Genomic DNA, 26,472 nt, shown 5'->3' with positions numbered 1-26,472 from the left:
TTCAGTTTTTCGATCCAATGTTCATTTCACGAAATATTCGACTGTTCCGCTACTTTTGTGACACCCTGTATACCTTTAATTAACATAAAATAAAATGTATCTTTCTACAGATCTCTAATCTTTAAACAGCACAATTATACATATTTTCTGGTTATATTACTATTAGCTTGCACCCTGCTAATTTTTTTCCATAAACTATTGTGTACTCTTATATTGTAGTATAATGACATAATTGTAAAAGTAACTGTTTTTACTTTACAAAACTTGTTAATCAGGTCAGACAGCTGCCGCAGGCTATACTACTGGATATGATCAAAGTGCTGCTGTAGCTGCAGCAGCAGCTGCCAAGCCTGCTACATATGCCACAACATACAGCACTCAAAGAACTACACAACCACAAACTGTCCAAGTTTCGGTAAGTTCTCATGCATTTAGTAGACATCCAGTTTTTTACTTTAATTTAATTTAACAAATCTGTAGATAATATAGAGTAAATTTTGAACTGTTAACCAACTTAATAGATGTGAGATACAAATAAACCATTAGATGACTATATAATAATTATTTCTTGTATTGTTAAGCCGGCTTTACATTTACGAGTACTCAGATCTGAGTTATGAGTAGAGCTGTGAACGTTTACATTACATTGACTACGAGGGATTAAAGTAGTTTGGACAATCCAAAAATTTCTCCTTCAAGAAAGAAACGAGCTGTTGTCGTATTAACATTTTAAAGGAGAAAAATAAAGATAAAAGAATGAAGAAAAAGAGAAACATTTGAGTAAAGTAATATTTAGAAGAGCATCATATATTTGGCAATGAAGCCTTGTAGAAATGATTTTAAAAATTTTACTCTTTCTTTACTTGATCTGTGGATATGCCATATTCATAGCTTCATAATATGCATTATTTCTTTTGTTGATATCAGAATACTTCATGAGTTCAACATTCCACCAACATTCAAATGGTAAAGATCAATAAACTGTTCCATCTGTTCTCCAGAAAATCTGAGTTCCTCCATTTTCTATTTGTAATTTACACGTTCTTTCGTATTGCTACTCAGTTTGCATTCTACTTTGATCGTTACTTGTATCCGTAACTAGCAAATCCTCAGCAAAAACTCAGATCCGAGTACTGGTAAATGTAAAGCCGGCTTTAAATGCAACATAGTATGTGAACATTTAGTACTTTTCATTTAAGTTATTAAATTAACACAGGGGCAAACGGGGTAGGAACTTTCGACACCAAGCAGGTAGCGACTAAAATTTAATGGCAATTTTCTACACCAGCCCCAAAGGTCGGATTTATCTTACAGGAATATTCGACACCAAATAAATATAGCTGCGGCAGAAATAAAATACCATAATTAATTTATTTATTTATTTTAATAAAAATAATACACATTTTATTTCTTTGCAACTGTAATAATATCTGAGTATAATACAACTAGTAATTTTTGTACATTTTAGTGTTATGTATAAAATGATTTATTTGCTATTATAAGAATGATAAGATATAGCTTTTATAAAATCTAACCTACGTATTTGTTGGGATCCTAATTTGTCCACTATTTTCTCCAAAAATTCCAATTTAGCCTTAACTGTAGCATCTTTAATTTTTGCTGGTATTTGTAAACTATTTATTTTGACATACCTAAGTATCTACTTGAAATTCTTTTAACTTTTCAATAAAAATAGAAGGATGCGTTGAATAAAAAGACGAATTCAATCTCTAATGAAAGTATTCACAGGCATTCGGGGTCCTCGCAATAGATGAATTCTGATTAGACCATATCTGTGGTTTAAATAGAGTGCTATCGATTATGTAATTTTCCAGTAAATAGCATTCCAGCATTCTTCAACTTGCACTGGACTTAAATAAATTAAACCAAACGTATGCCTTAACCATTTTCCAATTTCTGAATTTGTATCCTTATTTTTGTACCAAACCCAAAGATTGAAATTTTTTAAACCAGTTTTGATGTAAGTGAAAACGGCATCGGCTAATTTTTACATTGAGCCACATATACATATAATAGAACACCATGAATTGCTTTTTCAAAGTCCACAAATGTTTCAGTTGGCTCGACTAATAATTGAAATGTTTCAAAAATCTTAGACTTTAATAAAGAGAATAAATGTTTCTATGTCATTGACAATTTGTCATTTAACAAACAGTATGCTAAAGGAAAATAATGTCCGTTTTCCAAGCCATGTATAGTAAATAATTGGAGAAAAATGTTGGTGGGTACTGTATAAAAATATACCATCCATATACAAAGTTTTTTTAATTTATACAACAAACGAATATTTGTTTCCCATGAAAATACAATTATGTTAAATTCAGAATGGTTTAAAAACACAAAATTTTCATTGCAACAGGTTACCTGCTTATATTACCTGCTCTGCGGTGTCGAAATTTCCTGAAATAAAATTTGACCCTTCGATTACTCAGGTACAAACACAATTTGGTGTCGAAAGTTCGCCCGCCGGGGCAAACAACACTGGATCTGACTGATAACAAAGGAAAAAAAAATCTGTAGGCACATTAGAACAAAGAATTGGAGTGAAAACGCAAATGATACAGAATTTCATAGGGAAGTCACCTGGAAGGAATTATCTGCAAACAGCAGATAATTGATAGGTAAAAACTAGAAGACAAAGTAGAACTATCAGCAAAGTAAAGCCCCCATAAATGATTGTTTTAACATTTCTTAAATACACGATTTCTTTCTAGATCTAAATAAATTTTAATTTGTTGATTGTCAGGCTACCTCCTATGTTCAGCCAGTAACACAGACAACAGTAGTAGCAGCTCCTCAAGTGACGACTCAACCGAAAAGTAAGAATTACCACAATGTTAAGCTTTTGTATTTATGCTTTTTTCAATAAAATCAGTGTAAAGGAGTCACACATTTGGTATTTTAGTGAATCAAACATGCATTATATACAATAGTGATGTTGATTATAGTTACTTTCGAGTATTCGTTACAAATTGTTACTTTTGTATAAAGTAATCATTTACAGTATTCGTTACTTTGATTACCTTTGTATTTGAGGAGCGGTAATCATATCGAGAATCGCATTTCTCAGTATTTCGTATAAGTATAAGATCCGATATAACAACAACCTTCACCAATCTATTTAATGGATAAAAATTAAATGATATGTAATTGTTCTGTCATTGCTGCTCCACAATATCAGTAATCTCGAGTAATCTGTTTGCATCAATTAAGTGCCAAAAACAAACCCTCGAAACTCTAGATGACATACTTTAGCAGTAACCCTGGGCACCCAGGAGGTCGGTTCTGATTGAATATTCGTGTTCAGTAACCCCAAATACCCCGAAATAAGAAAATCTGGCCTTAATATACTGATTTTAACATGTTTATGCTTTTTTTGATGCATTTTCTACTCTTTAAAATGTAATAATGCATTTTCACCTATTTTTCTATTGTAGACTTTTTTCCAGACATAATCCTATTCCTAAATACAATGCAAAAAGTTGCAAGTCTCTATGTACCTACTATATTTAAAAATAGATTTATTCCTGTGTTTTTAGTGTTAAATGCCCTGGTCTAATAAAAACAATGCCATACCTACATGTAAAATTAAAGTTGATGATCATAGTCTAGAAATATTATCATTTCTACATATTTTCCTGTCAATCTAAGCTATTTCTTTTTCTAGGCCTGATAAGAATAGTGTGTATTTATTATTAAAATCTAATGTGTGTGCATTTTTATTTTCAAAGGAACTAACATCTGTAAAATTCTATGAATTATCTTCCTCGACAAATCTTATAGACATCTGTTCTGAGTGCAAGCTTTGTTAAATGATATATAGTTCAAGCAATCTATATAGTGTAATAGGTAAGATTTGTAGCTTTCTTTGGGTTGTTCTTCTTTAATATTAGGCCGGCAGCTGGTGTTTTCTGGTAATTAAATATGTAGTTAAAAATATTTATTTATACTTAGGTAAATACCGTTAAAGCAGGACATAATATTGTATGTGTTAAAATTAATTTTATCAATTTTTTAATAACATTTAACCTCACAGGGACCTCCCTCTTACCGCGTGCTTGCATTAATAACTGATGTAGAATAGCTTTTATAATTAATCTTGTTATTGTTAGAATTACTGATACTAAAAGAACTTTATAAAAACACAGTTAGATCTAAAATTACTTTAGGTATACAGTTCAAAACTTTTAAAATTCAGCACAAAATGCAAGCATGTCCCCGCTCTTTTTTTTTATTAAAAATACAAAATCTAAAAATATTTTTTTAACCGAGTCTTTTCATTAGCACACTTATGCTTGGAAAATGAATTGCACAACACAACAATTAAAATACTGATAATACACTTAACTCATTTTTTCCTTTGTCCGTATTTTCTTCGTCACTATCATCGCCCAATTCAATAATAAATTTATTTCCACCATTAATGTGGAAGTGCCCAATCTTCTTATAATATTCTTCCACTTTGATCACTTTGGCGATTCTTTTCTGCCAGTCTACTTTGGTAATATTGGCTACTTCTTTTTTAATTATCTCAATTACCTTTTTGTCAAATTTAGGAAATTTATTTGAACGCCTTATACTTGGTTTTAATTGTCCCCAAATTAACTCAATAGGATTGAAAACACAAAATAGGGGGGAAGTCTCAATATAGTGTGTCCATGCTTTTTGGCAATACTCTCTAGAGCGTATATTTTCTAAATTGCTTCGTGTGTAGAACTTCAATAAGTTGTTTTTTTGTGTAAAAATCTTCGAAATACAAATCATTTTCCATTAAAAAATTTTGCAGGTCAGCTTTCTTTGAAGATGTATTTGGTATTTTAGTGAGTTGTCGGGAATGATAGGAAGCGTTGTCAAGCACTATTACGCTGTTTTTCTCCAAGTTTGGAATCAGCGAGTTTTCAAACAATCTTCAAAAATGTCAGCTTCCATATTCTTGTGGTAGTCAACGTTACAATCTTCCATTTTCTTCCCACATAATTTTAAAGCATTCGGAACCCATCCCTCACTTCCTCCGCAATGTACAATAATTAGTCGCGAGCCTTTATTTGCAGGCATTTCTGGTATGCACATGCTTGAACCATCTGTCCATCCTTTCTTTACTGTATCGTGGGTATTATACCAAGTTTCATCTAAATAATAAATTCTCCTATTTTCTTGCCTATATTTAGTAATTTCTTCTAGGTACATATTACGTCTGTTGACTATTCTTTGTCTTTCCATAATTGCTTGACGTTTATTTATTTTTTTGAACTTAAAGCCCATTTTTTTTATCCAATTTTGAAGAGTTTTCTCACAGCAGTTCATATTTCGACCGGATGTTTCCAATTTCTTTCTTATTATTTCTATTGTAGGTATTTCATTGCTTTTGTAGCAGTCGTATATTGTGGTTTTCAATAGTTTTACAAGTGAAGGATTTAAAGGTCTTGAAAATTTGTAGTCACATCGTTTCTTGCGATGATAGGGTTCATTTTTAACTATTTTATATACAGTAGAAAGTGGAATTTCTGTTAAATCAGAGGTGGCTTGTGCCAATAGTGTTTCATCGAAGCCGAATTTCGTACGTAGATTTTTGTATACATTCAAACATACTTGCTGTGTTTCTGCATTTAAATGCATTCGAATCTTCTTTACGATCTCTTTTTTTAGTAATTACATTCACACTAGCACTGGCAATTTCTACAATATCAGCGTTATCGTACGCGATATTTACATTATCCCACGGGCGCCACATCACTATTCACATTAATTAAATTACAATAATCAACACTTGACACTCTCTAAACGAAATACTAAACCAATATTCAAAATAATTACAGCAAACAAAACACTCGTATCACTTAACACACGTACACTCCAGTACTAATACACTGCTAGGCTACCGAACTAAAACTAATGTTTTGCACGAAACTTGTGAATAGATATGCGGGAGGTCTGGCCGTAAAAACACAGATGCTTTCACAAAGGGCCGCTTCTTAAACGTTTGACCTAACATCTATATTTGAAGAATATCATATTTCACCGGCTTAAAGCTATTCTACAGTATTTTTTACTTGGACAATACCTCCCTCTATTTCAGCTACTTCTCAGCGCCCTGTAATCCTGTAAAACTCGTCATAGCTTTCGCCCTTGATAGATAAAATTGCAGTTAACTGTACTGATACCGAACACTCGTGGAATACCAGTCTGACTCCGATATCAACTGATTGCAGATACAATACTCAAAATAGTTACTCGCTCTGATACGATTGGTACGAAGTAATCAGAGTAATCAAAGTAACGATTTACCTCTCTGAATAGTAATCGTTACTTTCGGTATTCGTAAGTAACGGTAATTTGTAACGAATAGTTACTTTTTCAACATCACTAGTATACAAATAATCATTGAATATCAGCAAAATTTTGCACTTTTCTACATTTTTTTTTACAATTACAATTTTAACAATAACTTTCAATGTCATAATTTATAATTATTGTAATTTGAATTATCTATTTATGTAATATTATTTCCATATTTTTCATATTATCAATTTCTTATTAATCTTTCCATATTAAATGTATTGCATTGGTACTTACTGGAGGGACTGTGGATGTTCGGATACAATTAGCGTCCCATTGTAAAGTCAATGAAGTCTTTGTAAAGTCGACTTTACTAAATAACAACAATTAATAACAATTTACACCATGCCAATGACCTTGTTTGTTGAGGCATTTAAGCAACATTAAAAAAATGTTTGTTTGATTCACTTTCACTGTACTACAGTACCTTATTTGATGTAGAATTCAATTTTAGGCATGCATATTGTGTATATAAATTGTAACTTTTAATGTTGTAGTATCTTAATTTTTATTTAGAATGTTATTTTAATGCTTTACGAAAAAATTAGCAGGGGTCAATGAATAATCACTTGGTAATGGTAATATTATTTAACGATGGGAAGTTAGATAAAGGAATGAGCATGTGTATAAGTTTTATTGTAGGTTATAGCTTTTGTACAAATTTAAATATTTGGATACATTTGGACACACTTTCTGTTTATATGTACTATTAAAAATATTCATTACTTGATTAATTTTTCTTAATTGTGATACCAATTTTTTTAGAATTGTGGTTTGGAATAACAAAATGTTATTAAATGTTTTTAATTATTTTAACTAATTTTTTTTGCAATTTTTTTATTTATCAACTTGATTCTTAATATAAACTTAGTCATCATCATTAGAGACATCACAACTCATTGTGAGCCAAAGCCTTTTTCAGAACAAGCATTCATTCGCCCCTGTCTCTGGCAACTCTTCTCCATGATCTAGCTCTAATAGATTTTAAATCATTGTCTAAGTTGTCTTGATACATGAATCTCAGTCTTCCTCTGGCCCATGCATCGGCCCTCTTCAATCAAAACCTTTTCTGACTGTTGCACCTTCATTTCAGCTGATTACATGGCCTATCTATCTAATTAAGGGTAAGAACAGAACAAGTGGGTCGAGGTGGAGGTGTAGGTCGCGGTGGATGCCACTAGTTAAGTCGCGGTCGATGTCGACAGCACATAGCAAGGAGATCACCTGCGCTGTCAGTCGAGCTAGAACCACTATCTAGTGAAGTAGTTTAATGAAATTTGAATGACAAAAGACTGTGCTTTTGCGATGTTGTGTCAGTCAAGTGATGATAGTGATGAAATGTCAGCTGTAAATAATCGGATGCTCCTTCATATTTCAAAAATTTACTGAATTTAATTACTTTTGAAATTCAAAAATTAACTGAATACAAAAAGGGATTATATACAAAGTATCAACTCAGATAGCGCAGGTAATGACAACTTGGCTTCGAACGGACCAATCACAGGGAAGCATCCTTGTAGGCCGCGCAGTAGACATCCATGTAAAACAAACTCATTTTATTTTCAAAAGCATCGACGTAAACCTCCTGGATGGCATCGCGCTAAACCTCCACCGCGACTTAACTGCTCTGTTCTCTTCCATTCACTACAATGTGTTTGTTTTACATGGATATCGACCGCGACATACTTTTTCTGTTCTTACCCTAGGGCGTGCTACCTAAATGAATTTTACGTCAGATTCCCTGAATATTCTATACAACTTAAATTTGCAACGGCTATGGTACAAATCTTGCTAATTTATTCTTCCATATACAGTTGAGTCCGCGAATCTTTACCCGTTCTTCATTAATACCTGGCGAGATAAAACACATACTTTTTATCTAGCATCATTCTCTTCCACGCATGAAAGTAATGACAAACCAGCTGCCGCCTGTTATTAAGAAAAAACACATATGTTATTTTTATGACACCTCACGGTAGAAGAGCACCGGATTATATATATACAGGGTGTCCAGAAACTCTACCGACAAACAAAGACGGGAGATTCCTCAGATAATTTTAAGACAATTTAACCCAATTCACCTAGTCCGAAAATGCTTCCTAAGGGAGCTAGAGCTCTTTGAAGATGGCGTCATGTAATTAGTTTTTCTTAAATACCTCCAGAACGGTTCTATTTAGAAAAACGAAAATTGGTATACATATTTACTTTCCAGAAATGAATCGATTCCATCCATTGCGAATTTCTAGTACAGGTCATAGGCGTCCGTTTTGGGTAGAGCAACGGATATTTTATCGCCTAACTTTTTGTCTTTAATTTTTAAGCATTTTTGACTCTGAATTATTAAATTGTGAGTTATTCTAGTACTAAAAGGTACTCTTAGTTTAAGTCGATAGGATACACCGTTTTCTAGAAAAATCGATTTGAAAATTTTTCGTTCCTTGAATTTAAAAAAAAAAATAAAAAAAAACTATTTAGAAAGATGAAAACTGGTACATTTATTTATATTCCAGAGATTAATCGATTTCATTAGTGGCTAATTTCTAGTATCGGTCATAGGCGTCCGTTTTGGGTAGGTCAACAGTTATTTTATAGCATAACTTTATTGTCTTTAATTTTTAAGTATTTTTGACACTAGATTATTCAATTATGAGATATTCGAGTACTAAAAGTTACTCTTGCTTTAAGTTGGTAAAATACATCGGTTTTTTTTAACTTTTTTTTTTCAAAATGCTTAAAACTTGAAGACAAAAAAGTTATGCGATAAAATAATCGTTACTCTACCCAAAACGGACGCCTATGACCGGTACTAGAAATTCGCAATGGATGGAATCGATTCATTTCAGGAAAGTAAATACGTATACAAATTTTCGTTTTTCTAAATAAAAGCGTTCTGGAGGTATTTAAGAAAAACTAATTACATGGCGCCATCTTTAAAGAGCTCTAGCTCCCTTAGGAAGCATTTTCGGACTAGGTGAATTGGGTTAAATTGTCTTAAAATTATCTGAGGAATCTCCCGTCTTCGTTTGTCGGTAGAGTTTCTGGACACCCTGTATATTTATTTTTATGAACAATCTAGACTCAGTGCATTGAAAATAGATAGGTACAAAGAAAGACGATTGGGGATGTTTTCACATATTTTAAGTACAATTTCTGACGTTTTGATTTGTTTACTTTTGTGGCTGTCAGTTTGTTGAATTTTTTGCTGTTATTTTGTCGAATTTTTGCATTTTGAACTTTTTCATAGTATACAAACAGTTGTTTTCACAACTAATTTTATATTGGAGTTAGAAATTTTATGATAAGTTTATGTTATTTTACGATAAATTTTGACAACGTACAAATAACTTCATTGTTGACACATTTAAGGAATGCTTGTGTTTAATGTTCCGCCAAAGAGAATAAAAAAACAAAAAAAAATACGTTTTCGATTTTTTTTATAAATTGTTTATTTATTTATTAATCAATGATAATAAAAGAATTTATTAAGCTACTTCAAATGTAGCTGTAAGTAATTATGCACCAAAATGTTAAAGCAAAACTTAAATTTGACATTCTATTTATTTGATAACGTCAAATTTTATACTATAATCCGTGATCGGAATGATACCCACTTTCTGTCACTTACTGTTGCATTTAGTAAATTTCCGACTTATTTCGTATGCTTTAAATGATGATGCACGGGTAGTCTGGGCTGATTATCGGAGAATAGGCCATTTTTGGGAAAAGTTATTTACCAGCAATTTTATTGCTGGAATCGAATCTTATGATTGTATATATTAATAATATAGATTTGCAAAGTCCGCAGATAGTGTGCTACTTTTTTTATAAACAAAATGGCGCCCGAAAATCGTGTTTTTTCAATTTTTGCTCTATAACTCCAAAGATTTTAACTTTAGACCAAAAATACTCAAATAAAGATTCACCGCAATTAAATTCTGCATAGAGACGTGTTTTTTCCGATTTACTTCGACGAAAACTTTCCCCGGCAAAAGCGGTTTTTTTCCAACAAAATCTTTAATTTTCAACTAAACTTTTAGATAAGTAGTTGTTAATCAATAATTGAATGGTGGGCTACAACAATGTTGTAAGCAACAGAATTAAGATTATGCAGGAGATGGAAAAAACTTATTGACCAAGTCATTTATGACAATACGGATACCAATATTGCGGTACGAAAAACTCGGGGAAGGTAAAATGTTTTTAGCCTGATTGAAAGATGCTCGCATTGGTCATTGGATATACAATAATATTGCATTAAAACCTCACTTTGACCCAATCTGTCGCTTACAACGTTGTTGTAGCCCACCATTCAATTAAATAACTTGGTAACGTAAAAGCCCTTTCCATATATATTATAATTCCAGAAGCCGATGGAAATTGAATAAACAGTTTAGCAACAATTGAAATGTTAATTAAAAATATGCTATAATAACGACGATAATTATGATGCATAAGAATAACTATGATTTTTTCATAAAAAGACACTATACCTATCTAATGTACTTTACAGAATTGAAATTGGACTATTTAAGCGGCCTCAGGAATATTTTAAAATTATAAACAATTTTTTGTCTTATAAACAAATAGAATATCTCACGAAATATTAAACTAAATTAAATTGTGAAAACGGTATTCGAAAGACAGCGGCAGGACGCTTCTTTTAAAAGAAAAAACGTTTAATTATGACGAGTGGTTCCTGAGATACAACCGGTCAAACTTTACCTAAATTTACGGCAAAGATATAAACAATAGGATCATAATTTTCAAACCATCACCTTTTTATTTTTGTCCTCTTTCTCCAGACCAATTTTTATATATTTAAAATCCTCATAACATATATTATTATAATAAAAACTATCGATAATACGTGTGAAAATTGCCAAAAATAGCAAAATTCCAATCAAAAATTAGGTTGGAGAAAATGTAACCCTCAAATTCAAAATCGGTTTACGTTAAAAAAAATGCATTTTCTCGGCTTCCCATGGAGCAATTTCCTTCATTCTTTTTTTGTTCCCAAGTAACTCGAGTAGAGCCATCGAACTAACGTATTATTAAATGTCAAACTTGCTTTTGTTTTGTTATAATAAATTAATTTATTTATTATAACACAATATTTTAATTTGTTTAAATAAAAATTGTTTAAATAATTATACAGCTTTCAAATGAGAATATTTATGTTTTTAACTTTAAAAGGTACACTTGTAGTAAGTTTATCTAAAAAAAAGCCTACAACTGGAAAAAATATGTAATTTTCTGTTCTTATAAATAAATTAATCTATTATAACAAAACAAAAGCAAGTTTGACATTTAATAATGCATTAGTTCGATGGCTCTACTCGAGTTATTAGGGGACAAAAAAAGAATGAAGGAAATTGCTCCATGGGAAGCCGAGAAAATGCCTTTTGTTAACGTATACCGATTTTGAACTTTGAGGGTTACATTTTCTCCAACCTAATTTTTGATTGGAATTTTGCTATTTTTGGCAATTTTCACACGTATTATCGATAGTTTTTATTATAATAATATATGTTATGAGGATTTTAAAGATATGAAAATTGGTGTGGAAAAAGAGGACAAAAATAAAAAAGTGATGGTTTGAAAATTATGATCCTATTGTTTATATCTGTGCCGTAAATTCCGGTCAACTTTGACCGGTTGTATCTCAGGAACCACTCCTCATAATTAAACTTTTTTTCTTTTAAAAGAAGCGTCCTGCCGCTGTCTTTCGAAGACCGTTTTCACAATTTAATTTAGTTTAATATTTCTCGAGATATTCTATTTGTTTATAAACCAAAAAATTGTTTATAATTTTAAAATATTCCTGAGGCCGCTTAAATAGTCCAATTTCAATTCTGTAAAGTACATTAGATAGGTATAGTGTCTTTTTATGAAAAAATCATAGTTATTATGCATCGTAATTATTGTCGTTATTATAGCGACCGTAAATTTTTAATTAACATTTTAATTGTTGCTAAACTGTTCATTCAATTTCCGTAGACTTCTGGAATTATAATATATACGGAAAGGGCTTTTACGTTACCAAGTTATTTAATTATTTATTAACAACTGCTTATCTAAAAGTTTAGTTGAAAATTAAAGATTTTGTTGGAAAAACCCGCTTTTTCCGGGGAAAGTTTTCGTCGAAGTAAATCGAAAAAAACACGTCTCTATGCAGAATTTAATTGCGGTGAATTTTTATTTGGGTGTTTTTGGTCTAAAGTTAAAATCTTTGGAGTTATAGAGCAAAAATTGAAAAAAACACGATTTTCGGGCGCCATTTTGTTTATAAAAAAAGTAGCACACTATCTGCGGACTTTGCATATCTATATTATTAATACATACAATAATAAGATTCGATTCCAGCAATAAAATTGCTGGTAAATAACTTTTCCTTGTATTTTGCTAATTAGCCCAGAGTAGGGTAAAGAACCCGGGACTCAACTGTATTTAAGATTTTTCACTCTAAACGTTTAAGCCGTTCTTGGTCCTTCTGTGTAAGTGACCACGTTTCTGCTTCATATGCTAGCACTCCCAGGTCTTCTTCTCTTCTTCTTATAAGATCAGGTGAGACTCGTTAGTTTCTGGCACTTGGTCATAAGTCCTTTGTACCATACCCTGATTTTTCCTTAGACTCTAATAAGTTCTTTGTCCTTAACGAAGGCCAATAGTTTTCTTATTGGTAGTTTTATGATCTCTTCTGATTTAAACATCAGTTGACCAGTGATCTCCTGCCTCACATCAATTAGCACACTGCAATGGCATAATATGTGTATGACAGTCTCTTCTTCCATTTCGCACTTTTTGCACCATGGTTCATTCTCCATAGCTAGTTTGTATAATTGGTTTCTTAAACGGCACTCACTGGTAGGTCTGGATCCCGCGTACCAAAAAAAAGTTGATTAATAGCAAGCTGAAAATTTGTTAATAGCTTAAGGGTGTCTAGTCGGACAAACTTTGATATATTGGAACACTGGAACAGGGGAAGCTTTAATAATTGTGGAACATGTTAAAAATTTGGAACGTCAGACTACGAAAACATCAGATCTATTTTGTCCGACAGAACTTCCAATTGATTTGTTACGCTTTCATTAAACTATCATGCAAAAATCGGACTGCTATTACTAACCAACATGATTACTGTCATTTGACATGTTCTTCGTGTTCCACTCATTAAAATGCCCAGTTGGTGATAGACACCAGTCTGATTTTTACATGAGAGTTTATTGAAAGGGCAACAAATCAATTGGAAGTTCTGTCGGACAAAATACATCTGATGTTTTCGTAGTCTGACGTTCCAAATTTTTAACCTGTTCCACCATTAAAACTTTCCCTGTTCCGGTGTTCCCATATATCAAAGTTTGTCCGACTAGACACCGTTAAGCTATTAACAAATTTTCAGCTTGCTATTAATCAACTTTTTTTTTCTTATGCGGGATCCAGACATAATATGGTCTTATTAGTGATTTATAGACAGGCACTTTAATTTGTGTAGTTATGTATAGACGGGCACTTTAGTAGGTAGTTTTGTACTCACCTATCTTCTGAAGCCATAGTAACACTTTTGGCATATTGGCAAGCACTATTCTTCTTTTAATTTCTTCGTTGACATTGTAATCTTTAGCCAATATAAATAAAAAAAAAATTTGTTTTTCAAATTTGGTTAGTGGCTCTGAAAAATTTTGATATCTAAGTTATGTTTATATTTATTATTTTTCATCATTATACAATGAATATTTTTGCTAAACTCTTTTATGTATTTAGTTAATATGCTTTATACTTACACAAATATGTACTAGTAATTGCATGTACTGAAAGGGTGATTCAAACAAATAAGAATTAATGCCACTAAATATTATGTTGTCCTCAATTGAGGACACGCTGAACGAAAGGGTTAATATTTATATCTATATTAAAAGTTAATTTGAAGAAAATATTTGTCACATGAAACTGATGTAATTTTTTTCACTTGTTTACATGCTAATAGTACCAATCTACCCATAAAAAAAGTTACAGCCCTTTGAAGTTACCAAATGAAAATCGATTTCTTTCAATATATCGAAAACTATTAGGAGATTTTTTTAGTGAAAATTGATATGTGTAATTTTTATGGCAGGACACCCTAAAATAATAACTGAAATTTGTACACCCGGTTGCGCACCCCCCCCCCCCCTCAGCCTTTGTGTATGTTAAATAATCATGGTAGCACCATTAGTTACACACAATGTTTCTAAAACTTTTGCCTCTAAAAGTATTTTTTTGATAAGCCAGTTTTTCTCGAAGTACGACTTCTTTTTTAATATGTTTACATAAAATTTTTATGGGGGTTTTGTTCCTTTAAACCCCCCAAATGCTAGTGTACGTTCCAATTAAACTATTATTGTGGTACCATTAGTTAAACATAGTGTTAAAACTTTTTTGCCTCTTAGTATTTTTTCGTTAAGCCATCTTTTATCGAGATGTGGCTTCTTTTGTAATATGTTTCAAAATATGCCTAAAAATGTAAATTATAAATAAATTTTCATATTACCAGGTCTCCCTAATCGTATTTAACCATATACAAATATGTGGTAGATTTGACAAATATTCAAAATATCTCGATAAAAACTGGCTTATCAAAAAAGTACTAAGAGGCAAAAAAGTTTTAAAAACATTGCGTTTAAGTAATGGTACCACAATAATAATTTAATTGGAACATACACAAAAGTTTGGGGGGGTTTAAGAGAACCAAACCCCATAAAATTTTTATGGGGTCTACAAATTTCACTGTTATTATTTTTTAAGATGTTCCTGTCATAAGAATGCTTCAAGTCAATTTTCAATAAAAAATCTCTAATGGTTTTCGATTATTGAAAAAAATCGATTTTCATTTGTTAACTTCAAAGAGCTGTAACTTTTTTTATGTGCACATTTGTACTAAGATAAGTTAGGTTCAATCGGACTATTTTTGGTCTCAGAATATGCGATTTAATTTATTACCTGTATTTTTGTTACACCCTGTATATATTCATTTTTTTAATTTCCAACCCTGTATATATTCTCATTGAATCACCTTTTATATGTCAGTTTAAATTAAGCAATATATAAGTTTTATATTCTCCAGCCACAATGTATGTTCCACAACATGCTACTCCAAAACCAGCAGGAGGTTGGCAGAACTTCAGAAAAGCTGGAGTAGGTGTGAAGGGCGTCAGCAGAACTAAAGCCCCTCCGAAACCACAGCAATTGCATTACTGCGAAGTGTGCAAAATCAGGTAACTATTAATAGCAAATATTTCGACTCATGCAGCGAAGTTTTCGAATAAAGCAAGATAAAGTTTTGATTAATGCAAAAAATCAGGGGTTCTTATTTACTAAATTGTTTTTATATTTATCCATTGTGTTTACCGTATTGTTCCACTTGTGCTTTTGAACATGTCAATTTTTTTTCTTTATATGGTTTTTGAATGAGTTAGTACAGTATTCGCTGGAAAAAATCGGGAAAATCCTGGATAGTACATCCTGGATACTTATTTATACTTATAAAATACACCTTCTATTCACATGTATTATTTTTAATAGAAATTTATACGCTGTACAACTTTTATAACGTAAACAATGTTGTTCATGTAGGCGTACTTTACTTAACCTTAAAATGCGAAAACTATACTAACTCATGAGACAACGACGCTTCCGTTCGGAATGCCGAGGAAGACTATACTAACTTTGAGATAGGATAGTTTTCGTTGGATAATGTAAAGATATACAAGTTAGTACAATATTTAAGTGCAAAATTGGTTGCCTAAACGTGAACAAATTAACTTAGAACTTTGTTCGTTGAAAGGCATCACAGTTATCTAATCTTTCAGGGGTGTAACTCAAAAGCGCCAAAAATTGAGTTGTACAGTCTTCGTTGGATGAGTCGATTTGTTGTTTCACATTATTTTGTATTAAATGGTTCTGATTTCTTAAGACTATCTATCTATCTATTAGCCTTGCGACATCCAATATTGGACATAGGCCTCCCCTGCGCACCTCCATCTTTCTCTATCCTGAGCCATGTGCATCCATTTTAAGCCTGCTCGGTGTTTTATGTCATCTACCCATCTCATCTGTGGTCTTCCTCTCTTTCGTTTATATGTCCATGGTCTTCACTCTGTAATAATTTTATTCCATCTTTCGTCTTTTTGTCTAATCACATGACCGGCGAATTTCCATTTTAGTTTAGCTCTTTGACGAGTAGCATCTTTAACTTTTGTGATATTTCTTACCCAGGAATTCCTTTTTCTATCTGACAGTCTTACGTTGATCATTTGTCTTTTCATTGCTCTTTGTGTTTTCGCAATTCTGTCCATATTCGCTTTTGTGAACGTCCATGTTTGACATCCATATGTAAGGACCGGAGGAATACATTGGTCGTAGATTTTCGTTTTTAGATATTAGGGTATTTTTTATTCTTCAATATGAAGCTGAGCTTACCAAACGAGGCCCACGCTAACTTCGTTCGTCTCTTTATTTCTGCTGTTTGGTTGTCTCTATTCAATTTTATTATTTGTCCCAAGTGTACGTATTCATTCACTTCCTCTATTTGGTTTTGTTTAACTACGATTCTTAACTCATCCTCTTGGTTATCACTTTTGTTTTGCTGTAATTCATATTTAATCCAACTTTACTGGCTTCGTGGTCTAGTTATTGTATCATTATTTGTAGTTGTTCCTTGTCTGTAGCGATAATGACGATATCGTCAGCGTATTTAAATGAAAAATTTTCAGATTTGTCTAGAATACATACTACACGGAACACTGGAACATTTCTTCTTCCGCGTCACAGAACTGCGGCTTTCCAAAAATCATTTTTTTATCTAGCTGTCAAAATGTGGAACGGGCTGTCAAAAAGAACAAAAAACTTGTCTCTGGTTAAATTTAGAAAGTATATAAGAAACATGTTATTACAAGAACAACTTAACTAAATTAAATTATTAACAACTATTTTTCTACCATCTATCCAGCTGTCGAGAATCTGCACACTGTCCGGCTTCTCGTCCTTGTCACTTTTTCGTTGGGTCTAGAAGTTATATTATAAATATTATCGTATTTGATTTGTTAATGCCCTTCTCCTTCAACACAGTTCAGTTTTGGTTTAGTTTATTAATTTTTTCTTTTGTCTTATATTAAATATTACTTCTCATTGCGGTCTTTTCGCAAAGGTCTACCTTTGTGGTGGACTTTTTGTAATCGGTTTTATAATCGTGAGAAGATCCTTTTTTGTCTAAAAACGTTTTGTATATTCTCTGTTGTATATTGTAATATTCTGTTTTTTTGGCAAAATAAACTTTTTGTATTGTATTGTATCTTAGGTGATTTAAGTAGTGGCCGTTAATGATGATTCCATATTCTTCCCATTAAGACTACTTCTTTTTAAATACACTTCTCCAAGAAATTAACGCACCACCTTAAAAATTGATCATTTTTAATGTCTCTAATTTCCTAAACCTGTTCTCCCACTTAAGTGGATTTTTTTAACATGTTCTAGCTTTATTCTTTAATAAATTCGCTGTAGTAATATTGTTGCTAGACAGGTAAATTGTCATTGTATACCGGGTGTACCAATCCAACTGTGATTTTTTCTCAAAGTTCGCGTCATCCTGTGGAATATTCTAACATTTATAAAATATTGAAATTAAAACCCAACTATAGCCTCATGTTTTCTTAACATTCTGTTTTTAAAAAATCTGAAAAAATCATATGGCATTTTAAAAAGGAAGGTTTCTTACGTGACAATTTACCACCGCCAGTGAAAAATTCCTCAAGAAATAAGATTTTACGGAAATTTGTAAAATTTTTGTGAAAAAATCTCTCGTTTTTCTTCAGTTTTTCATGTTTAAAAAATATATATTTTTTATTTTTTGATCAAGTTGTCGTAAATTGTCACGTAAGAAACCTTCTTTTTTCAAATGCAGTACGATTTTTTTGATTCATATATCCCAATCCTGAAATTAACTGTCCGCCATCATTTTTCGAGGCCTCGACTTTTGCGCCCTCTACAATATTAGTGTACGTGCATAAATGAAAAAAGATGTATTATTATTTGTATTTTATAAGAGTTAGGTATTAAGATGTAAAAAAAAGTTTATGTTCATTTTTAATAAACGTTCTGAGAAAAAAAATCTTGGAAAAAATGATTATTTTTGGTCTTCTAAAGTGTACTAGTACCTTAAGAGTTAGTTATTGTGCATTTTTTGACATACAATAATTAAGAATTTTATTTTCACCATTGGCGCACATGAGGATCATATTACCCGTATGCGCGCCAATAATGAATATTAAATTCCTACTTGTAGGTATATCAAGAAATGCGCAATAACTACCTCTTAAAACCCACCAAATTTCATTTGCATATTTTAACCGGTTTTAGAGCAATAAATAAATTGCCAGTTTGTAAGAAAAATTTCAACACTCCCTATCTCGGAACCGAAGCATTTGCGAACATTTTATAAAGCAAATTGTCATTATTTTTTCATGTAGAATTACCCCTTGAAAGTTTGCCATAATTATTTAAAAACACCCTGTATTGACGAAGAAAAAGACTAGTTGTTAAAGTACCTAACTTTTTTACTATCCAATATAAGCAAATTAATCAAAAAACAAAATATTAAGAAAACATGAGGTTATAGTTGGGTTTTATTTTCAGTATTTTATAAATGCTAGAATATTCCACAGGGTCACGCGAACTTCGAGAAAAAAATCACAGTTTGATTGGTACACCCGGTATACAACGACAATTTACATGTCTAGCAACAATATTATTACAGCGATATTGTTAAAGAATAGGGCTTTTCATTCACAGTAATTTGTTTCGAGCTTCCGACATGTGTCATCTAAAATTAGTATATTTTATTATTGTGTCATGTGTACAAAACGTCTTTGGTTTGTATCATGGGTATGTACCAATAACATATGACGTAGATATATTAATATTAGATGACACATGGCAGAAGCTCGAAACAAATGACAATCGATGAAAAGCCCTATAAGGCTATAACATGTAAATCACTTAAATTGGACAGCAGGTTTAAAAAATTACCTATTTTTAGGTGGTGCATTCATTTCTTAGAGAAGTGTATTGTACACATATTTTTGTTAATATGACAACTAAAGAATTTTTTTTAAATATCGTGTCTTAAATTATCACTCTAAAGTGGTAAAACTAATAATTGTGAAAAATAATGAAACAAAACCAGTTTAGTAATAATGTATTTATATACTATAATAATTAATACAATTTACATTACTATTTTTATTTTAAGACATACTTAATTTTAAAAATTTATTTCTCCACAAAATATGAAATAAGTCATGTTTATCGTGACGCTGGTTCGTTAAATTGAAGAGTCAGTTTTCACGTTAACAAAAATACAGAATAATTCAATTTTGACGTTACGAATTGTACCGTTACAAGTTGTACCGTTACGAATATGTATAGTTATGAGATATCTTGTCACTGGTATAATTAAAACTATGTTGTAAATTGTAAGGAAGTTTTAAATCTAATAGCACATAAAATAATACTAAAAATATTACTCTACATCCCACCAGAATGAAAACAATGGGAACCTTCTCTGGTTACACCTCCGAGGCTTCTACAATTTGCAAGCCATACGGATGCTGAGACTAAGGAAGATGAGGGAATTCTACAATTTACAATTCACTCCCCATCTGCTCAGCGCGGTAAAGTTCCAACGAGAATGGTTCCCTTCATACTCCACACAGAGTAAATGTAAATCAAAAATAAATAACCATTTTCAATTTCGTTGCAAAACGAAAATACAGCCGAACCATATTCTAGTCCAATCAGAGAGTGCTGCAAGCACATCTACCGGTTTCGAAACTTATTAGTCTCTCATCAGGAGACACATATGCTGCTCTCCCTGATCCAACCAAAACAAACCCCAGCGTGCAGTCCCGGTTTGAAACGAACGAAATGGCATAGATGGCCTAGCGGCAACTGCTACAACAAGACTAACAGCCGGTTTCCGAAAGGATGATCATCTCAAAAATTATGTAATCGATGGTTAATCGTTGATCAAATGCATTTTGAGTTTCAATAACACCAGTTAAACGGGAGTTCAATAACAGTCGATCATATGATTTAACAAACGATTAATCGTTAGTTAACAGCCGATCATAAGTGTTTTGAGTTTCCGAAAGGCTGATTAACCAATTTCGCATGTCACACGGCGACCAAAAGGAACTGTCACCTAATTTGAGGTTATTGGTTGATTAAAGGGCTGTTAATGTTTATAAATAGTTGTTTTTAGTTATTAAATAGAGTTTTTTAGTTATTATATGGGTTAAATAGTTATTAAATAAAGGGTATTTTAGTGTTTAATTAAAATTATTAGTTATTTAGTTATAATTTAATTTTTAAAATTAAATATAATATAGTGTAATTATGCAGTGAGCAGGTAAAGGTTGGAATAAATTCATTTTTTCATGAATGGGCAATTTTGGAAATAAATCCCGAAACAGGTCAATTTTTATTTTTAAATTACGACTTTTTGGCATATATGTCATACTAGTGACGTCACCCATCTGGGCGTAATGACGTCATCCATGATTTTTTTAAACGAGAATAGGGGCCTTGTGATAGCTCATTTGAAAGGTAATTCAATTATCTATTCAGTAATATAAACAATAACATAATTCTTTATAGAGGCTGTCCAAAAAAAATTTTAATTAAATTTATTAACATAAAAAGAAGAATGTGTGTAATTTATTTAATTCAAAATACATTTTACTGCTATCAGAATACAGGAAAAAATGTTTATTTGACAAATAAATATTGTTTTTTGCTTAAATTCAATATTAAAGCAGGTACCCACCTACCTCTTGACACTTTGACATTTAATTTAAGCGAAAAGCAAAGAATATTTTTCAAATAAACATTTCTTTCTGTTTTCTAAGAGCAGTAAAGTGTACTTTGAATTAAATAAATGACATACATTCTTCTTTTTATGTCAATAAATTTAATCAAAAAAATTTTTTTGGGCAGTCTGTATAAGTAATTATGTTAATGTTTATATTACTGATTAGAGAATTCAATTACCTTTCAAATGAGCGACCACACGACCCCTATTCTAATTTAGAAAAATCATCGATGACGTAATCACGCCCAGATGGGTGACGTCACTAGTATGATAATAATGCCAAAAAGTCGTAATTTAAAAATAAAAATTGACCTGTTTCGGGATTTTTTCCCAAAATCGTCCATTCTCGAGAAAATGAATTTATTCCAACCTTTACATGCTCACTGTATATTGGGCTGCACACTGCACACACATGTAGATGGTGCTACAGGGGAGCATTAGTTTAGCTCTACTTCAACATATTGTGTTAGTGTGAAAATAAAAAAATAATGTTTAATTTTAAATATTTAATTTAGAATTACTACTTACCTTTTGTTAAATAATTAAATAAAATAAGGACTCACTACATGGCAAGTAAGCAGATGCACCATCTGCAACTGTTGTATAAAGATTAGATTTGGTTGCCAATTAAATCCAACATTGGGATATGCAATATGATATCTGCTTGATATCACATACAATAGATGATATGAAGAACGTGATAAGGAAGCTGGAAGGAAAGGCAGATGAGGTTGATCTTAAAATCATCACTAATAAGATAGTAGAGATGAGAATAGGAATAAATGAGCATGGTAAACGATACATCAATCAAGAAGAAATAAAACAGGTTAAAGAATTCTGCTACCTTGATAGTATAATAGTACAAAAGTTGGAGTCCAGGCAAACATTAAACATAGAATAGGAAAAAGAACAACAGACAACAGACCTTTGAAATCCTCTCATATCATATCTCAACATAAATTAGCCAAAACACATTTAATAGTATCATCAAATCAATACTACTACATACACTGTGTCCGTAAAGTATGGAACAAATTCTTTTTTAGCTAAACAGAGCATTTTAAGAAATAATCCTGAAACACGTCGATTTTTGATTTTAATTTACCGTATTTTAAAACAATATTCTAATATACAGGGTGAATTACTTTCGAGTAATGACGTCACCGTCATTTTTTTTAAATGGAACACCCCCATTTTGTCTCAATTTTCGGATTACTCTAGCTGAGCTGATTCCAAAAATGTATCACATGTTGATTCAAATTGGTACAGGGTGGACAAAAATACAATAGATTTGTGTGTGTTCATACAGTAACGCGTTAGTTAAATTAACAATATTTTCAAAAATACTTATTTTATTTTTGATATTTTAATTTTAATTAATTTTTGATATTGTTTAGTTGAATATTTTAATTTAATATCAAAAATTAATTAAACTTTAATAATATGAGCATACACAAAACTATTGTATTTTTGTCCACCCTGTACCAATTTGAATCAATATGTGATACATTTTTGGAATCAGCTCAGCTAGAGTAATCCGAAAATTGAGACAAAATGGGGGTGTTCCATTTAAAAAAAATGATGGTGATGTCATTACTCGAAAGTAATTCACCGTGTATATCAGAATATTATTTTAAAACACCGTAAATTAAAATCAAAAATCGACGTGTTTCAGGATTATTTCTAAAAATGCTCTGTTTAGCTAAAAAAGAATTTGTTCCATACTTTACGGACACAGTGTATATGGGAATATGGGAGTGAGACATGAACAATATCAGAAGGAAATGCAAGGAAAAGTTTTTGTAAATAGATTCCCACAAAATATTCTGAAGATGTATTGGCCCAACACCATAACAAATGAAGAATTGTGGAATGCATTAAGACAAAGAAGCAGAGGACGAAGCTAGTAGGTAATAACTCATTCTAACAGGTGGGTAAATAAACTTTGAAAAATACATTTTTTATTAATTTTATTATTTAAAGAAATTACAATTTTTATTTAAAATTACTTTAGTAGGGACATACCTAACCACTATTACCTAATAATTTATTGAGTTCGAATTTTTTTATTTGAAGCTCTACTTCTAAAATTTCTCTTTTTCTTGTTGAAAAAAATACTATCTTACTTCTTTTCTCTAGTCTTGCTGTTTCAATTTTTTTTTGTAAAAGATACATTAAGGGTTTCGCTCCCTACATCTTTTAATTTTTTATTTTTTGAACGAGCCTGAGACATCTTGGCTGTCTTCTTGGGCAGGACAGCAGTTGTCGTGGGTGTACTGAGCAGCACAGTGGAAGTAGAGGGTACATTGGACGTCTGCTATGTGTCTTCCAATTGTAGGTAATCTACTTCCACTTGACTATCTTGTGCAACTATAAAAATAAAAAAAATTCAATTGTTTTAGATGTACCAGATAGTTTTTTCTTTATAAAAAATCTTTCTCGAATTAGGTAGGTAGTTACTTTTATTTATCTACTTTAGCTATCTTAATAGCTAAGTTAATAATCTACCTTAATTTATAATTGGAATAAATAATTATAATAATTAATTCATATTAATAATATTTATAGATATTAATTCTCATATTTTGAGTTTGCTTAAATTTGGTTTACAAAAGATCTTTTTTTGTTTAATGATGTCTATAGATAGGCCTATGTCTGGCTATGGGTAACCCTTGTTATCAGATTTATTATTGATCAACATAGAAATAATATCTTTAACAATCAAACTTTAAACAATAATACCTTTCAAAAAATCTTAAATTGGCTTAGAACTGTAGGATGCAATATCCATTTTAGATGGAAATCTTTCAGATGCCAAAAACATTCTAGATTCACTCAAAAACTTACATCCTGATGTACATACTTTGGAAACAATGGACAAACTTAAGTTTATCTTTAGAAAACCGGCTATACCATACCTCCCTCTTCTAATCATCCTTTTTAACAGAAGGTGGCTTCTTTCTATTGCTACATCCATAGAATACATAATAGCATTATCCGATAATAGTTTTAAATAGTTAAACTAATGGTCACTCTACTACATTTGTGAATAACGTGCTGAACAAAAAAATGTTCTAATTCAGAAGTTTTGTACAGATCAAGACCATATACAGGTTATTGTTCAGATAATATTGGAAATATTGATCAGGCTTTATATATAAATAAATTTAAAATTAGTTACCTTTATTTAAATAAATTAATAAAATAAGGACTCACCAGATGTGAAGAAACCAGATGCACTGTCACAACTGTTGGGTAAAGGTTGGATTTGATTGCCATGCCAATCAAACTCAACATTTGTGCCCCTACATCTGTGCAAGTATGTCTTTCTGAAAACAATTCATTAGTTCATTACTGATTAAGAAATGAATGGGTTAAAATCAAAGTGGTGTAAGTCATATTCTTGAAATGATGTAAGCCCTATTTTATAATCTTGATATTATATACATAGACCTCTTCAGAGAAAAAGTGGTGTGTAAGTTTTTACTGTAAATACTTACACCACTTTTCCTGATGAAAAAATGTCTGTTTATCAAAGTTATAAAGCAAAACTTCCATCATTTCACAAATATGAGTTACACCTCTTTGGCGGTAACACCCTCAAATACTAAACTTCTATTGTCTCAACACTAGGTTAGTTCCAATCATGAAATTAGTTTCATTCGATTATATTTTTATAAAAATATTCCACTCAGAAATAGTGTAATTCGACTGACCTGGTGTTAAGAGCTTTAAATTTAAGTATACCTACTTTGTCCGCAGTTTGGTCTCTCTTCAAATGGTCCAAAACCTTCTGCTCATTATATTTTTGAATCTGCAATGTAATTAATCCATATAGCTCTAAATCAACCGAAAGTTTTATACACTTACATTTTCCTCTTCTACTTTTCAGTGTTCAGCTACTTGGGAGTTCTGGGAAATTCAGCGCTGGCATTAAATTCCAGTGCTATTTTTTCCCAGGTTTCATTGTTTTGGTTGGTGGACATAGCATTGGTACATTATTTGTTTTCAATTATAATATGGTTGTATCTGAAAACAAAAATACAATTAGAAATTTGTTCTATAAGTTAGACAGTTTCGTACTTACTTTCCAATTACATATTTCCAACAGCAAACATTTCTCTCTCTCAGTATAATTTATGCGTTGAGGATTTCCGTTGGTATTGCTCATTTTTAATATATTTTTTAATTTTATAAATTATGTAGTTATTTACTATGGACTATGGATTGAAATTTTTTGGTTATAAAATGAAATTTTGAAGGATGACAGCCGATTGTGACAGTATCGATACCAAATCGTATGTCAGATAATCGATTTTCTACGATCATATAATTTTAAGATGATCGACGTTTGAGAAACTGGTCACTGGTTAACAGTTGATCAAATCTAACAGCTCGATTAGATGATCGAAGATTTGAATAACGTTTCGGAAACCGGCTGTAAGTTTTCACTCTAATGGCATATAAAACAACATAATGCTATTCTACACCCCACCAGAATGAAAACAATGGGAACCTTCTCTGGTTACACCTACGAGGCTTCTACAATATGCAAGCCATACGGATGCTGAGACTAAGGAAGATGAGGGAATTCTACAATTTACAATTCACGTCCCATCTGCTCAGCGCGGTAAAGTTCCAACGAGAATGGATCCCTTCATACTCCAATCAGAGTAAATGTAAATCAAAATTGAATAACCATTTTCAATTTCGTTGCAAAACGAAAATACAGCCGAACCATATTCTAGTCCAATCAGAGAGTGCAGCAAGCACCTCTACCGGTTTCGAAACTTATTAGTCTCTCATCAGGAGGCACATGCTGTTCTCCCCGTTCCAACCAAAACAAACCCCAGCGTGCAGTCCCGGATTGCAACGAGCGAAATGGCATAGATGCTCTAGCGGCAACTGCTACAACAAGACTAAGTTTTCACTCTATTGGCATATAAAACAACATAATGCTATTCTACACCCCACCAGAATGAAAACAATGGGAACCTTCTCAGCATATGTGCCTCCTGATGAGAGACTAATAAGTTTCGAAACCGGTAGAGGTGCTTGCTGCACTCTCTGATTGGACTAGAATATGGTTCGGCTGTATTTTCGTTTTGCAACGAAATTGAAAATGGTTATTCATTTTTGATTTACATTTACTCTGATTGGATTACGAAGGGAACCATTCTCGTTGGAACTTTACCGCGCTGAGCAGATGGGAC

The 26,472-nt window shown here is 31.7% G+C and overlaps 1 protein-coding gene and 1 long non-coding RNA gene across 4 annotated transcripts in view; one reads left to right on the top strand and one right to left on the bottom strand.

Annotated features, from left to right (window-relative positions):
- Nucleotides 1–26,472, top strand: part of LOC114344740 (zinc finger RNA-binding protein) — a 114,849-nt gene that overhangs the window by 9,185 nt on the left and 79,192 nt on the right. Inside the window, exons 3-5 of one of the 3 annotated variants that reach the window (XM_028295574.2) lie at nucleotides 276–415; nucleotides 2,768–2,840; nucleotides 15,458–15,608. In XM_028295574.2, the coding sequence (XP_028151375.1) occupies nucleotides 276–415; nucleotides 2,768–2,840; nucleotides 15,458–15,608 (364 nt within the window). Of the gene's footprint in view, nucleotides 1–275; nucleotides 416–2,767; nucleotides 2,841–15,442; nucleotides 15,609–26,472 lie in introns of all 3 variants that reach the window. The other 2 variants (XM_028295566.2, XM_028295580.2) reach the window with 2 other exon arrangements.
- Nucleotides 23,213–25,699, bottom strand: LOC126884093 (uncharacterized). Its single transcript, XR_007697845.1, has 5 exons — nucleotides 25,347–25,699; nucleotides 25,130–25,288; nucleotides 25,011–25,073; nucleotides 24,476–24,588; nucleotides 23,213–23,629 (listed from the first exon to the last, which is right to left on the bottom strand). It is a non-coding gene; the product is annotated as an uncharacterized LOC126884093 (long non-coding RNA).

The sequence above is a fragment of the Diabrotica virgifera genome, chromosome 1, assembly GCF_917563875.1.
Source record: "Diabrotica virgifera virgifera chromosome 1, PGI_DIABVI_V3a".
In the NCBI taxonomy this organism is placed as follows: Eukaryota; Metazoa; Arthropoda; class Insecta; order Coleoptera; family Chrysomelidae; genus Diabrotica; species Diabrotica virgifera.
Note: the sequence above shows the minus strand (reverse complement) of the source record. Positions and strands in the feature narration are given on the sequence as shown.